Source organism: Fringilla coelebs, assembly GCF_963513975.1.
Source record: "Fringilla coelebs genome assembly, chromosome: 2".
Lineage (NCBI taxonomy): Eukaryota > Metazoa > Chordata > Aves > Passeriformes > Fringillidae > Fringilla > Fringilla coelebs.
In genome coordinates, this window is record NC_140029.1 from 56,952,647 (window position 1) to 56,970,745 (window position 18,099).

The 18,099-nt window shown below is 34.0% G+C and overlaps 1 protein-coding gene across 1 annotated transcript in view; it reads left to right on the forward strand.

Annotated features, from left to right (window-relative positions):
* DIAPH3 (diaphanous related formin 3) overlaps positions 1-18,099 on the forward strand; it is a gene marked incomplete at both ends in the record, with an annotated part of 197,483 nt that overhangs the window by 97,259 nt on the left and 82,125 nt on the right. The window contains 3 exons of the mRNA XM_084226963.1: positions 5,404-5,643; positions 8,246-8,375; positions 17,954-18,080. Coding sequence (XP_084083089.1) covers positions 5,404-5,643; positions 8,246-8,375; positions 17,954-18,080 — 497 coding nt within the window. The remainder of the gene's footprint in view (positions 1-5,403; positions 5,644-8,245; positions 8,376-17,953; positions 18,081-18,099) is intronic.

The following is an 18,099-nucleotide window of genomic DNA, read 5'->3' on the forward strand; positions in this document are numbered from 1 at the left end:
TTTCCTGTGATCATTTTGTAGAACTGAGGAACTTTCTCTAAGTCATGCAAACTGTCTTCTGTAGCATTCACTTTTGTGACATGTCAGACTGTTTTTGCCACAGATAAACTGTGGTTCTAAATACACAAAATAACCATATGGATAAAAATTCCCCAGTCATTACTGAATTTACTATTGACAGGGCTACAGAAGCTCTACAGTGGAGTGTTTTTTCCTTAGCACTACTGTCATGATCATAGATACATATCTTCCTTTGGAGGAAATTAACTGGGACACACCTTGTTGGGTCAGTAGAGAAGATGATACCAGATATGAATGGTTGGAGGCCTGAACTTTTTTGAAGTGGGTCATGTCTGTCCCATCAAAGACATCAGAATCAGCTGCTAGCTATGTAACATCAAATTCCACTTTTATGTGGGAATTGTTATGATGGTTCAACCTGATGGGAAGTACTAAACTTGCTGTCATGATTTTGAGACATTCTCATCCAGACCTTGATCATGTATCTTCATGACCTCTGTTTTGGGATATTCCTTACAGTAGACTTTTCATTAGGAGAGGGATTCCTAGTACTAGCCAGACAGAAAATGAGGCATTTATTTTAAAATCAGGCTTACCAGTTTTTTTGATCTGGAATACAGTTACACCTGATTTGTTTTTAGAAACTTTTCTCCATTTGGTTTGATACTATAATATTTGGTTTTAAATTCCTCAATGACATCTGTCCTTGACTTCTGGTGTTAATTTATTTATTTTTGCTACTTGTATGGATTAGAGGTTTTACAGAGGATTTTTACCTATATTAAATTCTTGACTTGGTTTCCCATGAGGAAACCTTTTCAGTCTTATAGCATCTGCTCCATATGTGTCTTTTAATGAAAATAGCCTTTCAGACATCTGTTAGGCCAGCTAAAAATAGAAGAATTTTGGAAATTTGGACCCTCCCCTTCTTGGAAGATTCCTTTTTTAGGAAAATATTGCTTGGTTTCAACTCGAAGAAACAAAAGCTGTCTGCATTTCATACTGATCAAGATGTCAGTACATCTAATTGTATTTATTGGATAAGACAAAAGAAAAGGACTACTTTCTTTTCACAGGACTTACCTTGCTGTGAATTTCAGCCTGAAGATTGTAAGCTCAGCTTATTTTGACAGCTGTGTTGTAGCCCCCATTGGCAATTCTGAGATATGCTCACTGACCTTGCTCAGCCGTCTTTGTTGAACATAATGCAGTCCAAAACTGTACCAGGAATTTTCTGCACTGTGAATCAGTGCACTGTCATCCACAAGACAAGAGAAGGCTGCCTGTGTGCAGCTAGTAGGTAATTGATAGGTGTTGTCCCCATGTCGCTTATAATACACTGCCTTCTATTCTGCTCTGAATATCCTTTAGGAAAATATTTGATTTGCAAGAAACTTAGTTAGTAGTTCAAGCTGTTTATAATTCATGCTGGAGAAGCTGAGTAAGAGGACATGCTCTCCAGCGTTGTTAATAAGGCTTAAGAAGGCTAATAAGAAAAGTAATTAGTTCAATTGTTTGCATGTATACATATATATGTGTGTCAGTGTATATATATGTGTTTATATATGTACTCAATTTCTCTTAAGTAATTTTAGTTTTGTGTTGGCAGTTCTTGACTTTATTATCGTTTCTTTGAGGAAAAAGAGTATGTCAGAGGTGAAGAAAGAGGTACTATTTCCACATATACATAAAAATATTTCAACAAAAATACTGATTTTTATTGCAAATTGACTTCCCATACTCTTAAATGATGTTTGATCTTTCTAGAATGCTGTTGTTTTTCAGTATGATTTAGGCATGTTGGCTGTCCTTTTCAAATTGAGCAGGATGTTCTTTTATCTTCTTTAAACATGATAAACATCTGTTAAGGTATCAGTCCTTCCCTATTTCATTTTTTTTCCTCCTTTTCAAGTGCCTGGGTTTAAAGATAAGTGTCAGGAATTCTCACTTTTTACCTCTGTGCTCCTAGGAGTTCAGTGATGCTGCAGAGGTGAAAGCCATACATTATCCACAGGGAATGGTATTCCAGTTTGCTCTCTTTAGTCAGCTTGGCTGTAACTGTTATGTTACTTTCTTGGATGAGAACATTTTCAGGTGGTCTGACAGCCTCAGCACTGTTGCTCCTTTTAAAGAAGGTATGAAACTGAAGCACTTGCAGTGTTTTTTTGTATGAGCTTGTGACAGGAATGAAACCCCTTCCGTGATCAAAATGTAGTGTCAGTGGAACTTCTGAGATGCTTTCCTTTACTTGACATCAACTGAAAAAGATAGTGAGAGTACACATATATCAGATTGCACGTTCTTGTAGTTGCCTTGTGATTTATGCTGTATTTGAGAGGAAGACCTGTCTTTGCTGTTGGATGTGAGATCTGTGAGAGCTGCTACTGGGTATCTCAACCCATACGTCAGTTCCCATTTGGACTTGCTTGTAGTGAGACTCTTCTAGTGGACTGTTACTTAAAAAGTAGTACAGTTCATTACCTGTCCACTGAGTTCTCTGATATGTATAGGTTTCTAATTCAGCTTCCTATTTTAGTTATTTGGATTGTTTGTTTTCAGAATTCCACTATCAAGACTGACATAAACTTATGTCCTTATACACTGATTATAAAAAAATATGGGGTGTTAACATAAGATGGTCAGCATTGCAACACTTAAATTCTTAGCACCTTTTATGGTAGAGTGTATGGATTCTACAGTTTAAATATAACTGTGAACTACATGTCACAAAAAAAGCCATGTTACTAAGGGAACTCTTCTCAATTATTGCCTTAGCAAACAGGTAAAGAAATAATACCAACAACATGCATTGTGCATGGATTTCAGAGCATTTTCAGCCACAACAATAATACTAGTAATGCAATAATAACAATCCCAGTGGTATTTCTGTTGTGTTTGTGGCATGTGTTCCTGTTTCTAATTTTTAAGATTACATATTTCTGCATTCAGCTTTAAGAATTGCATACTTACGTACTGGACATCTGAATTTCTTGTAGTTCAAGTGGTTCTAAAGAAAACTTTGCACCTTTTATGCAGATGTGCATGCTCATGTTTGTGCAACACATCTTTGTGATCTAAAGCATGTGATTATTTCAGTTTCAAGGATCTGCCTGTGAAAAGCAAAGTGTCAACAAATGATACATCTTCTGGTGATACAGTAGTATCTTGAGTTCAATGCCATTTAAAATCAATGCAACTTACACTGAATTTTTGTAGTTTCTATGGTTTAATATTAATGATAATCTCTATTGCACCCTGAGTAGGGTATTAAATACTAAAGATTTGGATAATTTCAATGGAATGTTGTGGGGGTTTTTTTCCTAGTCTAGTCCCAATTTTTTTTCCTGCTAACTTTAAGACAAAACTTAAAACTAAAAATATGTTCTCAAGATGCTGAGAAGTAGTAGTACATATACAAATTTAGTAAGATAATTGAGCAAAAGGAGTTAATAGTGATTCTGTGATTGTTCCTGACAGAACTTGGAGAATGAATTTATGACACTTGCTTCTGTCCACTGCCTTAGCATTCTTTTATGTAGTTATTCTTAAATTAGGTATAAAGTTGTTAGAGTACTGTTAATTTCATGTGGAATTTAGGTATTTCTATTTCTATTTTGCTGTGAAATGCCCTGTTCAAATTCAAGTGCCATTATCCTTATTTTTCCATTCTTAAGTAAGAATTTTACCGCACTTGTTGGATGCTATTTCATGCAATATAAGAACAGACTATCTGCCTGCAGGTGGTACTGAGCTAATAATGGTCAAAGTGTACATTTTAAATGTTTTACCTGACGACCAGGCTGGAGGCAGTCAGTCAACTGAAGTACAACAGTTGATTTTCAACCTAGTTTAATCTGAAAGACATCCTGATTATATGATTTGCTCTATGATGAAAACCAAAGTACGGTTAGTGGAAATTATTTCTTATTTTACATCAAGATTTTTAACCTGAACTGGTGTATTTACTTCAATGAGACATCATTGAAGCTATGCAGGCATTTCTGAAATGGCCTAGTGACATAAAATGTTAACTCTACCTGATTTTATTTTCTTCTACTGTCACAGTAAAACCAATAAAATAGATTGTAAATTCCATCCTTTTCTGCTTCTATATCAAACCCTTTGGATAAGACAGCCTTCAGTTTCACTTTGCACTGAAAGTGGATGGAGTGTCACCATTATCCTTTACACTGAGTCTCTGGGGATAATCAGTGCCATATGACTTGTGAATGCTGCACTGTCAGAGGAATTTTCACATTGGTAGACTAGATTTGTGTTGAGAAATAGTCTGTAAAACCCATAGCTATCACTGTGATTTGGAGGGCGATATGTCCAATTTAAAGGCAAAAGTTTAAGGCCATTATATGAAGCCTACTGCTTTGTAGGAGAAGTGCCAATATTATTGCTTCTTTCTTGCATCGAGAAGTACCAATAGCTGGAAACAATGTGCTCCTTGTTAAGAAAAAAAAGTAAAAATTTAAGATTCTGGGAATTGTAAAGAAATTATTGTCTTGAATCTTGCCTTAAGAAGGAAGAAGACACGCGTGAGGAAGGAGATCTTATGGAATTCATGAAATTGATGAGAAAACAGGGATAGGGAAAAATAAGATAAGCAGCTAATTGAAAAATTTTTTAATGTTTCTTGTGTGGATATAGTAAGCAACGTACAAAGTATGTCTGGAGTGAGAATTCAGTGACCTAGTATATAAGAAGGTAAAAATTTCTGTTGAAAATACATGATCAGTAAGCCATAGAAAAAGCCAAATCTTTTGTATATGATCTACAGAAGCTGTTTTCCTGGAAGTACTCAGCTGCAACTAATGAACTGTATTAGGTTAGTATACAGGAGTGTAGGGGGTATGAATATTGGTATATATTAGTGTATACTATTTTAAATGTTTCAAACATTTTTTCAAAACTGTTATTTTCCTGCAAGTTTATCATAGGCTCTTATTGACATCAGCTTTCAAATATTTGCACCAGAAAATGAGATTTGTCTTGTTTTGGTACATCCAGACTTACACAAAATTTGTGAACTACTTTCATTCCTTTGCAACTACTGGGTCATAAACTTGGATTAGTTTTATAGGATTTGGTATATGAGTTGACAGATGTGATATATGATGACACTTTATCTTTTATTGCTTACACATACTAGTTATTTGGAAAGGATGGGGGCAGTTCCTATTAACCACAAGATGGGATTTCAGTTGCTTACCCAAGTGTCTCTCATTCATTCATTCATTTGCTATCAGTTATAGCAGATATATTGCTTCTTCAAGCCTGTCACACCAATAAATCATTTCAAAGTGTATGCATTTGTACAGTGCCAAAGTGTACCATGAATTTTAAAGGAAATCTTCTATTTTTCTTTTCAATCAGATGAGCAACGTGAAGAGACTACGGCCACGGCTCAGTGCTATTCTTTTTAAGCTTCAGTTTGAGGAGCAGGTGAACAACATCAAACCTGACATCATGGCTGTCAGTGCTGCCTGTGAAGAGATAAAGAAGAGTAAAAGCTTTAGCAAGCTACTGGAACTAGTATTGTTAATGGGAAACTACATGAATGCAGGTTCTCGGAATGCACAGACCTTTGGATATAATCTCAGCTCGCTATGTAAAGTGAGTTTTGAAATGTCCATATACTGCATAAATGCTCTGGTTTTGATGTTTTTCCTGCAGTTTATTATTTGCTTACTATTTTTTTCCTTATTATTGGCATTAGTGGACAGTTTGAACAGTACAGTTAATCCATGAATGGTCATCTTTAAACTGGTTTGCATTTAATCACTTTTAAGGGATTTTATTTTGAGGGAATAATAAAAAACCCAGGCTAAATAAGGTTGTGTATGAACCCGATCACTGTGATCATAGTAGTTTTGTAATTTTAACATCTGAGTGCTTCTAAGACATCTATTACATGTTTTAATGCAATTATCTTTTCTTTTGGACATGAATTTACTTCTTGTGTGATTCACTTATGTTGTTCAGTTTCATCAGTTTCTTGCTTCTTCTGATTTTTCTTAAATTTTCACTCTTTCAACTTTTGCATAAGGTAAATACAAGAAGGTCTATACTTTTCTGGGTGTTCATTTCTAATCCACTGTAGTGCTAATTACCGTTCCCATATTTAGTGTTGTTATTTTTTTCCTCTGCTCTCTGGGAGGTTGCTGAACAATCTTCAGAGTGCACATATAGTTCTTACAAGGAAGGTATTATTTGAAACTTTGTATGTACTCTTTGTCTTTCTGTTTCTTTATCTTTTTGCATGAGAGAAAACAACAATATGTTAACTTCTGCATTCATGAAACTGATCATCCTTGATCTGCCATATTTCAGAAGAATTCTTTCACTGAGTGTTGAATGTGATACCTATGACATAAATATTCATAAAGAATAAGTTATATTCTTTCTCTAGTCTAAAGTAAGCATTAAGCATAAGTCATCCACTGGAGTTAATACATTGTGGCTGAAGTGATTGAGTTATAAACACAACTTGCTGAGGAACATACTCAGAAAGAAGATACTAAAGTTTCTTTATCCAATTACGTGCATTTACTTAAGTATGATTTTACAAGAATCTGTCCTATGTCTTGTTATATTCTTTGTATTTTTAATGCACAAGACAAAAAAATATATTTATGAAAAGAATGTGAAGCTAATTGATATAAGCACTTTGCAGAGCAGGGTCAAGTGTCATAATTTATCTTGGAGAAATAATGTATTAAGATCTAGAATAGGAAGATTTTGAAGATAACCATGGAGTACTAGATATAGGAGAGGGACTTGATGTATATAGATAATGAAAGTATGGAATGAATGACTGTATTAGTTGTTCTACATCAGAGAACAGCCGTGAGTAATCTCAGGAGATATGATATTGATACGCTAATACTCAATCATTCATTAATTATTGAAGTATTAAAATTATATGCATGTTTATAACACAGGTTCATATTTGTAGCTAACTATTGTCATGCATCACAGTGTATTACATGTACCACAGTGTCACATTGTAGAAATTTTTTGCGGTGTTATTGAGAAATCTTTCACTGAGATTCCCAATGCAATAGAAGTAACATAGTTTATAACGTTGCATACAGTAAGGTTCCTAGAATATATTTTTGGGTTTTGATATATATGTGTTCCATTTCCTGTTTATTTGGAAAACTGTGTGATTAATCTGCTTTTCTGAAGGAAAACATGCATGCTCTGGGAGAGTATATCTCAGCATAGTAGCATTTTGATCATTGGAAATAAACAGACTTTTTAGAGTTAATTATGAAAAATCAATACTGTGTTAAGGATTTGGTGCTGTGATATTCAGATGGACAAGTCTTTGTGTAGTTGTGGCAGCCCTTTTTATACTCCTGTTTACTTTGTGCCTACTTTTGTGCTTGTATACTTTTCCTGCTATTTTTTAATGCAGAAATAGTTCTTAAGTAGTGAAAAAACACTTTCATACGTGATGTCATTGTCTATTTCTAAAAATGTCTTTGATTTAAAAGACCATCTCATTTGAAAGACTGCAACAGAAGTTTGTCAGTTGTCAACTGTTAGTGTTTTTACTCAAGTAGCAAGATTTAAATTGGCCAGGCTTGAAAATAGTTTTATATGTATAAATAGTTTTATATGTATAAAGAGTCCAGAAAGAAAGCTTTACACTTAAGAATTCTTTAAGTCAGCATTTTTAAGCAATGAGACCTATGAACTCTTACTTACTATATTGAGAATTGATAACAGGAACTTGTGCATGTTGAGGTTGTGTAGCTTCCACTACATAAATATTTTTAGGTTAGAGTTAATTTTATACATAAAGAAGGAAATCATGTAATCAGTGGATGCATGCATTATGTATAGTTACATTTTGTTGATTTAACTTTGATTTTTATGTTTTGCACTTTCATGTGCTTACTCACAGGTTTGTAAATATCCCTGTATTGTTGAAATAATTACATTTTTAAAAGAAATATGTGTACTGATTTTGAATACTGAACAAAAAAATTGTGTGAAATGAAAAAATACTGAGTGTGACCTTTCTAGGGATTTTTAGCAAGGGGGGAAATGAAACAGGCCATTGCTGTCTTTAAAAAAAATGTACTACTCTAATAGTTTGCACTTTCCTTTTTCTGATAAATAATTACTAATATATATAAATTATTAAAATGGCCAGAAATAAAATTTTTCTCAGTGTTTTTACATTTCTTTTTTTCCCCCTTCCCAGCTGAAGGACACAAAGTCAGCAGACCAGAAAACAACATTGCTTCATTTTCTTGCAGAAGTGTGTGAAGAAAGATATCAGGATGTCCTGACTTTTGTTGAGGATTTTCAGCATTTGGATAAAGCTAGTAAAGGTTTGTGTAACTAAAAGTTTTGATTTTGACACATTACAATGTCTTGTGTCTAAGATGATGCTTATTTTTTACTAACAATATTTTAAAAATAGATATTAATAATCAATATCTCAGATCAGTAATTTAAGCAGCTGCAAATGGTGTTGAAGATACTTATTGTTTGGTCCTCTACATTTACTACAGGACTTCCCATTACATTTCTATTAACCTATTTTCTAGAAACATTTTCCATACAGGATTTCTTTTAAAAGATCTTTTCTGTTACCAGATCTTAATTCCAATCTTTGATCTTTTATATGGTAAGTGTATCACTCACTGTCTTCTAATTCAGAGATGTAGAAAGGCTGGCATGGCATCATTTTATTTTATTTTATTTTTTTCAAAACATGGAAGTTTCATCTTCCCTGCATGTATCTTTTTCATGCAACAGTAACATTGGAAGTCTGGGAAAATGTGTAGTTTCATCATGCAATATAGAATCTCTATATAAGCACCAGGAGAGTTTTTTGAAATTAAGTTGTTAATTAAAAGTGCCTTTTCCACATTTTATCAGTTTGAGTAATTTAAACAGGCAAAGCATACAGGTAGAAATTGATGATACCTTAGCACTGTCCTTCTCTGGCAGGAAAAAGTGATTGGATGGGTTCAGTTAAAACTTTTTTAGTTTATGTCAGTTTGGAAAATATCACAGTTTATCTATAATGTTTTGTAGAGTGTCACTCTCATACCTCAGTCAGTGTCCCTGACACAAATTACAACTTTGCAAAGCCTGCCTCTGATAGAGAACTTGAACTAGTGATCACTTTCTGCTTCTTAAAATTTCCAGTTTAATACTTGGTGTATTATAACCCCAGAAATGTTCAATTATTTTTAAATAGCTGCCAGATGCTTCAAGCCCTTCGCCTAAGTGTTTATATTGGTGATAGAAACAGTTTCTGCTGTATATTAATTTGGTGTGTTGACATTATTTTCAGTGCTAACTGGTCACTGATTTTTTTTCATCACTAATATGTTATTGTATCTATTGTGGTTGAGTTTATTTTTATCCTTAATAGAAGGCATTTTCATGTAGACAGTTGTCTTATATGACACTGCTGACTGTTTTCTAGAAAAATTCTGAGATCTAGATCCCTGACCATTCAAAGAGTAGCCAATAAAATTATCAGTTAGCCCGGGCTCTTTGTTCTGTTCTAGGCATCTGGTAATGACTAGTAGAGTCTTTGGTCTCACTCAGTATGAGGTAGGATGGAAATCAATGATCACGTTTTCAAGTTTATATATTGAATTTACTACAGCATATTCTGAGATGCATTTTTCATTTCAGTTTTCCTGTGTGAAAAAGACAAAAGCTTAGGGTATCAGTGTGTTTGTTTTTATGTGTTTCCCTACCTGCAAAACTCCATTCTGTTTTTCAAAGACTCCTGCTGCACGGGAATTTTGGAAAACCCAGCAGATCACAAAAAACTAAGTCATGGAGTTTTTTTAAACCTTTTAGTACTTCTGCAAAAGTACATTTTTATGAAGCAAGTTAATTTAAAATGCACCGACTTTTGTACAGTAAATTTTTAATGAAGTGTCTATTTTTGCTTGAGCTTAGCAGGTCAGTTATATAGAAACTATGTGAATCTGTTCAGTCACATCCACTGTAATGGTCTCATGTATTACTGACATGCTGATGAAGTCTAAGAAGTTGACCAAGAGAGCTGGAAAATCATAGCAGATATTACAAGCCATCATTATGGCTACTGGGAACAGTGATAGAGGGGAAGTAATCAAAAACCTTTTTTATAGTCAGATATGTGTATTCCAGAAAAAAAAAAACTTTTTTTGGTAGAACAAAGCTTTGGTACTGAGGGCTTAGAGGATTTCCTCCATTCTAAGATATTGTAATTTAGGGTTTAGTAGAAATACTCCATCCTGATTTGCATTCCTGGGAGGCAATTTACACTTAGAGTAAATCTGGAAAATCACTGGATCCAAATGTTATGTCTAAGGGTTACAGGCTGCTGATAGCACAGAGGGAGGAAGCCAGCCTTGGTTTTTCCTGTCATCCAATAGAAAGGTTCTATTCACACATCTGCTGCTTTGTTCCTCAAAGTTGTTGGGTGAAGAGACAACATCGCTCTTTTCTGCTTTTGTGTCATATTAATATATTGTTTAATTTTTCCCTGAACCATAGAGGTGGCATTTTGTTCCAGTACTTATTTTACATCCTCTTCTCTAGCTTTTGTTCTGGCAAAGGTTAGGGCCTTGTACAGGTGTCAGAATTAAATTCCCTTCATGGTTTTACTGAACTTTGTTTTCTGATGTAATTCTTAAAAATACTGTCCAAGAATAAATCAATGAAGTTGGATAAGAATATTCTTTTCTCCTACACCTTTGTTGCAAGCTCTTTTTTATTGAGCTGGTTTCATTACCTGAGCGTATTCATGTCTTCAGATACAATAATTTCACAATTTTATCTGACATAAAAGTATTATTTGCAGCTGTTCTTTAAATTATAAATCAAAATTAATGTGGTAGAAAGATGTGTGAATGCCATTTGAACAATATTAACAGAAAACTCAAAGTTGCACATATATATTTATACAAAAAAATGGAACTATACTACTGTGCACTTGTTAGTTTTGGCTTGATCATCTTTGAGTAATTGTTGAGTCTTTTACAGGTTTCTCAAAATAATCTTCTTAAAGGATGCTTGTTTTTATAATTCTTCCTTGACATGACTGTCGTTGTATCAGCCAGCCTATTTGTAGCATGCCTTGGATTTTTTTGTGTTATACTTGCTCATTCCTAAACCTTCTCTTTCAAGTTATCTCTTATTCAAAATGGTGAACATTAGAATATTACAATGTTCAGCAAATAATTTTCTTTTTATACTTTCCAGAAGAAATATTCATGCTTCTTTAATTTCATTAAACATTGTCCAGTGATCATACTGTTAAAGTGATCAGCTGTTAAATGGCTTGTAAGATTTCAAGAGCAGTGTCAAGTGATTGCACCAAGTTAATGGTGATGTTAATGTATTTTATAGTATTTTATAAATTGTTAAATATTCACAGTATGTAAATCATTGTTGCAGGAAAAATATTTTTTAAAATCTAATTTTGAGAGGTAAACAGTGAGGGACATATTACCTGTGCAATTGAAGTTTGCTTCAGGGTATTTAAGGTATTTAAGGTATTTAATTTGTGGTTTTGGTTTCTTTCCATTGTATGCTAAAGTTTTAGTTTTTACTTCTGTAATACTAGAAGTAGATTTAATTCACTGTTACAGTACATGAATTAAAGATACCTTTTTACTTTGAAGTGTAACAAATCCTGTTTTCTAAGTGCTCTTAGATCAGCAGGAGGAACTTTCATTGCAGCTAATGAGCTTACAGATATGACAGTTCCTAAAGATTTATATAATTAAAGCTGTCCTTTCTTTTAAATATAATGACTTCCCTGCTTTTCTATTAGTATTCCAGACAAGAAATATTTTGGTAATCTAGTACAATTTAATAATTTCTTATTTTATGGTATTATAAAGTTTTATATTGCATTTTTGCAGGCTGTTGTTTTACTTGATTGACTCTAATTTACACAGACCTTACAGGTAAAAGTGTATTGAGTCTTTCATATTGTACTGACACTGTAAAGCTGCAGATTTTCTTTTCTCTAAAAGACATTAACTTATCACAGCTTTACAAGTAACATATCTATTTTCTCTTTTTTGAAACTTCACGTGTTTTTTTCATAGATAATGAATTTCACTTCAAAATTAAAAAAGCTAGGAACCAAATCAAAAATGTGAAGTTTAAACTATATTAATGAAAAATAGGACACCCCCACCTATAAAACTTAAAGACATTAGGGCAGCATGAGAGAAAAATAGTAATATATATGTCATAAGAATTCTATATGTCATAAGGAAAGGGTGTTTTTCTTATTAGATAATTTCTAAGGTAACAAGAATTTTCTCAGTACTGATAAATGATAAATTTATGCTATGCATTGCTTGGGTTTTCATTTGGGTCACAAATTCACAGGCTCTCGTTTTTAGGCCATCAGTGTTATATACTCTGAAGGGGGAAAATGTGGATATCTGCCAAAAACCAAAAAAAATCAAATGGGTTATACAGAAATCAATTGCAAGAGCAACCTTAAAATGGTGGAAAAGGCAATTAAAGAAAAAAGCTGAATGCATTGTGCAGATGTATAGACCCTTGAAGGCGGGAAAGCTTAATTTTAATGAATAGGAAGGTGCTGAAATTGCATTTAGATGTACATGTAGACTTGTGTATCTTGCTACCTATATACCTCAGGGAGTTTGATCTTCGAGTGACAATACTAGATAGAAGACTGATAAATGTGGCCACTTTTACACTTTTATTTTTAACTCTACTAGACTGATATTCATTGCCATTCTGTGCTAATAGTTCTTTCTGAATCATTATTAACCACTCTCACTGCCTATTCAAAACAGTCAGTTATTAACAATCATACCCTAAATTATCTGCAAGCATACAACACGCTGCAGTCAGCTCAGCACTTTGTGATCCCCAAGGAAGCAGATGGTGAGGCTGAAGAACTCTTCAGCAAGGGAAGCTGCAACTGATGCAAGGGTCTTCTTTCTGCTCCCTCCTCTGAATTTAATTTCTTCTTTTATAAGGTGGTTTTGTCTCTTGACAGATCCTGGTCACACCACTGTACCATATTGCTGTGTAACACTGGGGGACCTTGATCCCTGTGCTCAAGGCTGGTGCTCTATCCTGTTACTTGGCCATTTTTTCCTGCTTGCCTTAGCAACTGCTTCTTTCTTTCAGTAGCAGCTCAGGGATGAATAACTGCCAATCAGTGAATTGTCATTCAGGTGTTTCTGTTTTCAGCTGTTTCCCATATTGACAATTTCTGAGTTTAAACTGACCATTATAAAAAGAAATGTGGTGTCAGACTGCATTTCTCCCAGGAGGCTCTTATAGTTTATAATGAGTCCAGCAGGCCAGGGTTCTTGTGGAGGTGGTATAGGGCATAGTTGCTGTAAGATCTGAGGCCTAATACTTCTGGTGGTAGTACTGGTGAACTGGGTATAAAAATGCTTCCACATTGTTTACCAGTTACACTACATTACTGTGCTCATATTTGAATTAAAAATAGGAGACTAAAATCCTACTTAGGTGCTTTTTTTCATGTGTGAAACTAACATCTGCTCTGGCTACAGAAGGGAAAGTCTGAGTGCTGAAGAGCCAGTGGCATTGTCAGAGCTTTGGGGAAAAAAAGATCTCAAAAAGAGTGTTGTATGCACCTTAGGCACACACACACAAAGAAGAAAGGGCAGAGAAAAGGGAAGAAAGCCAGAAAAATGGCTATAGAGACAAGGGAAATCATTATTTTGGGAGAAAAAAAAAGCATAATTTTTATATTTTCAGTGCCCTATGACACTGAGTATACCCAAGTAGATCTTGTGCTACTGCTAATGGGTATTTCAGACCTTTGGTGTTTACAGAAACACTCAATACTTTTCCTCTGCGCTATTTCTTTGTTAGTGCTCTAAATCCACCTGAAAATATGGGTGAGTTTTTTCTTGTTGGTTATTGTGCTTTTTTTTGGCTATGTTTTGTCATTTAACTTTACTTTTAAATGCTGAATTTATAATATGATGACAATTTTAAAGAATTATTCAGTAAACGCAATCAGTCCATGTGATTTTCACATGGCAAAACTAATAGTACATTCCAGAATATTTTTTAATAATATGGTATAATTTTTTGTATCAGGCTAGAGGTCAGTTTGTCACTGTCACTCTCCTAGAATAAAGGGGCCATAATAGCACAAGGGAAGCAAAATACCTGTATACAAGAGGATGAACATCATGATTAGGAGATGGCAACATCCAAGGAAATTGTCATAGAGTGTGGACGTGTAAGATGTCTGAAATACTGACTGATGCAAAAAGCTTGCAGCAACAAAAATGAGAGAACATGCAAGTATTTCTTCACTTTGGAGAATAAATATTAAATATTGTTTTATTTTTAAGCAAGAATAATGATCTGGGGATGGGAGAGATGAGAGTGAAAATTCTCCATAGAAATTTTTTGAAAGAGAAAAATTCAGAGTACTGTATTCTTCTACTGTAAATACTAGTTTCATATTCTGCATCCTGAGATAATTGAAATGAAACTAGAAGTTTAGTAAGTACATTTTTTATCAAGTTTCGCTGTGGCTATAGTAATGTTGTGCTACTACGGAATATTTAAGAAACCAAAAAAGTAATGATTTGAGTAATTTCATATCTCTTTATCTGACTTTATCTATATGAAGGTTTATTAAGGAAGGAATAATCCAACACAGAGAGAGGTTAATGAGAGTAGCATAAAATAAAAATTAATTTATTGTTAGCTTTTGTTATTAATTTTTTTCTTTTTTTTTCAATCCCATAAAATCTATGTTGACTTTAGTAAAGCACTTGATATTATGTATAATGGGAGAATATTCATTAGAATAAAAAGTAGAAGAACAAAATACTGTCTTAAAAGGAACGTGGTCAAAAAAAGAATTGTGGTATTGCAGCAATGAGCATGTCTGACATAGGGTTGGATAGTTTGCCAGATGAGAGGGGTATTGGGTTGTCATCACTGAGTGATCCTGAGGAAGCAAAAGAAAAGAAATGAAAATCAATAGCATGAAGTACAAGATCGTGCATCTTGATACTGTAATAAAGGCTTTGGTCAAAAAAAAGAGGATATTTTATTGTAAGTTAATCAGATAAGGTATTCCCAGAATAACTGGAGAAATTGTAATGCAAGAATTAAAGGGCTGGTGAGTCATCACCTGAAACACTGTGCAGAAATACTTGAAAACAGAATCAGGTGAAGAGGCTTCTGGTATAATTGTGATATTAGAAAAACAGATTCAGAAGCCATAAGAACGAAGTTGTTTTAACCATGAAAAACAGATGGTGGGAAATGTAATTATTGCTTATAAAAATAGCAGGAGCCATTCTGGAAGAGGACTGTGAGAGCTTAGGGGGTATGAGCAGGTGTAAGTAGGAGATTGTTTAGGCACACATGAATTGTATTCAGCAAACAACTTGGCTTTGTGGGCTCACTGACATTCAGAACCGCAGGGTCTGACTTTGTTTTTTAACTAGCATGTGAGTGAGTTGTGTACTTCAGTTTGGCTTGGGTTTATTTCTGAATCCTTCCAGGATCAGGGGTTAAAGTTAAGGAGATTTTTTTTTTCTGTCATTCTTCTATGTCCTTTTAGATTTTATACCATGACTTTCAGAGGCACACAAGAAAAGATTGGCAATTATTTTATATGATCTTTTTTTGGAAGAGCTGGTTATATTCAGAGGTTTGATTTTTTTTTTTTTTAATGTTTTCACTAAATTGAAAGCTGCAAAGACAATAGTACCAAACTTAATAGCTGCATATTGTGAACTAGCCTTTATTTGAGACTATCATCAGAAATACAATCTTAAAGGAACATATATCCAGTAGTTATACAGTGCTGAAATCAAAGGCATGCTGAAATCTTAAGTTCAGGAAAACCTAAGATCATGACAGAGGAAAAAAAACCTCTTCAGGACAAAATAGAGATATAGAGATTCTTGATCAAACATGTAAATGTTCAGTGTCAAAAAACCTTAAGTATTAGAGTGAAAAACTGGCTTTGCTGGAAGCAAGAGCTTACAAATCTCTTGTATAGAACCTGTTAATCAGCTCTAGGCACTGAGTTATTTTGCTGAGTTTCTCATTTGAGGAAGAGTGTAGCTGTTACTCAGCTGCTACCTGCAACTGGTGTAAAGGATTTTTTTGTGTGTTGGGCTTTTATATTGTTTTTAAATTGGCGTTCCTTGCCAGCTCTCATAATTTTGACATTATGTACTATATGTACTATGTGTATATTTCACATTAATTTATACTATGAACTCTTTATGCAAGATAAACGGTCTTGTGTAGAGTCCAATCAATAGTTAGATTAGGCACAAGTTGTTGTATTCTGTGTTTCTTAGCATCAGTGATGTTAAATGGTGTGGGCCTAACCCTTAGATGCTTCTCATGACAGCAGAAGTATGACTTTCTGTTAAAATCAGGTTTGTTTCTGGGGCTGGTGAAGTCTGAAACATGCCTTAGTCAACATTGTCAGCTTCTAATTTTAGCTATGCTCCCCAAATAAAGCAATTTTTTAACTACTGAAGCCAACTGACCTAATGGATGATGATTTTGGCTTACCAGTTGCTGAGTCAAAATGTGCAAGTCTAACATACAATTGAGAAACTATTTTTAAAGTAACCAGAGGCTTTAAAAAATGGTGATTATAAAGCAATTTATCACATTGCCATGGTTTATTTTATAGTTGGCTTAACCTTTCTGCTATGAATGGGATTGTAGTTGATATGCAGCATTTTACAGTGGTCATTTGGGGACTCTGTCAGGCTTTTATCAGAGAAGGATGTGTTTATTCTATGTATTTTATATTTTCTCTCACATAACTATTTGGTGGATGAAATTAGGTATCCACTACAGATTGTAGTAACATCATAGGGATGCAGACTTTCTCCAAGGAGTTTTTTTTTTAAGATGAAGGTAACTGTACCTTTACAAATTTACAGTATATTATGAATGAAACAAATAATTTAAAAGAAAAAAAAGTAGTTGACTAGAATTCACAGTGTGTTCTTACATCTTTAAACCTTGCTCCTATCAAACTTAAATAAATGCTAAGTTGACTTCATAAATAATCGAAAATAAGTTTTAACTGATGGCAATAATATAGATCTAAGAAAGAATACATGCTAATTATCCTAAGGTTACTCTGGTCATCTTGATATTTCAATCAACTATTTACAGATAAAGCATTCAACTTTACATGCATTGCTTCAAATGGATGAAAATAGTGTATCTCTTTTCCTGGCAAAGAAAATTCACACTTTTTCGTCATCCTTCTATAAATCCCTGATGTTTCAGCTCCACTCCTTTCTTTTTCCTAAGTCCTTGTGTTGCTCTGTTGTACCCTCTCAAATGCTTGGCTGGCACTTCTGCTCCAACAAATTCTGTTTTGTTTTTTACCATATATAGTGCTTTTAAACTAGAGAACTGAGGTTTGGGTTTTATTCATAGGTGTTTAATAGCCCAATTTTCTGTGTTTAAAAAGCTTATTTTCTTCATGATTGTTCATAAAAATGTTTGTATTTTCTGTTTTAACAGAATGAGATGGAGAAAAGCATTGTGGTTTCTTAGAATATCTTGAAAACTTGTCCTTTGGTTAATCAAAAGAGACAGACTGGCATATGTATATCTCAGGTTCACTAAAACAGAGCGTTAATTGCAATGCAAAACCTTGGGCATAAAACCAGATGAAAATGCAACATTCAAACAGCATACATCTAGTGAGAATAAGGAATCTGCGTAAGAGAGGAGAACTGAACATTGTAAAGTGACTTCCTCATCTTGCATTGTAATTTGTTCAGTGTGCTTTTATTTCAGAATTAACAATGTAGCATGCTGACTTGGGTAAGATTTCAACTCTTGCATTTTGTAAACAATGGTTTTTTGGTTAGTGTGTTAACAGAATGAATGTTCTGTATTTTAGTCTCTGCAGAAAACCTGGAGAAGAGCCTCAAGCATATGGAGAGGCAACTTCAACAGCTTGAGAAGGATTTGCAGACTTTTCCAGTTCCTGAAGATAAGCACGATAAGTTTGTAGCAAAAATGTCAATATCCTTTGAGGCACTCTTA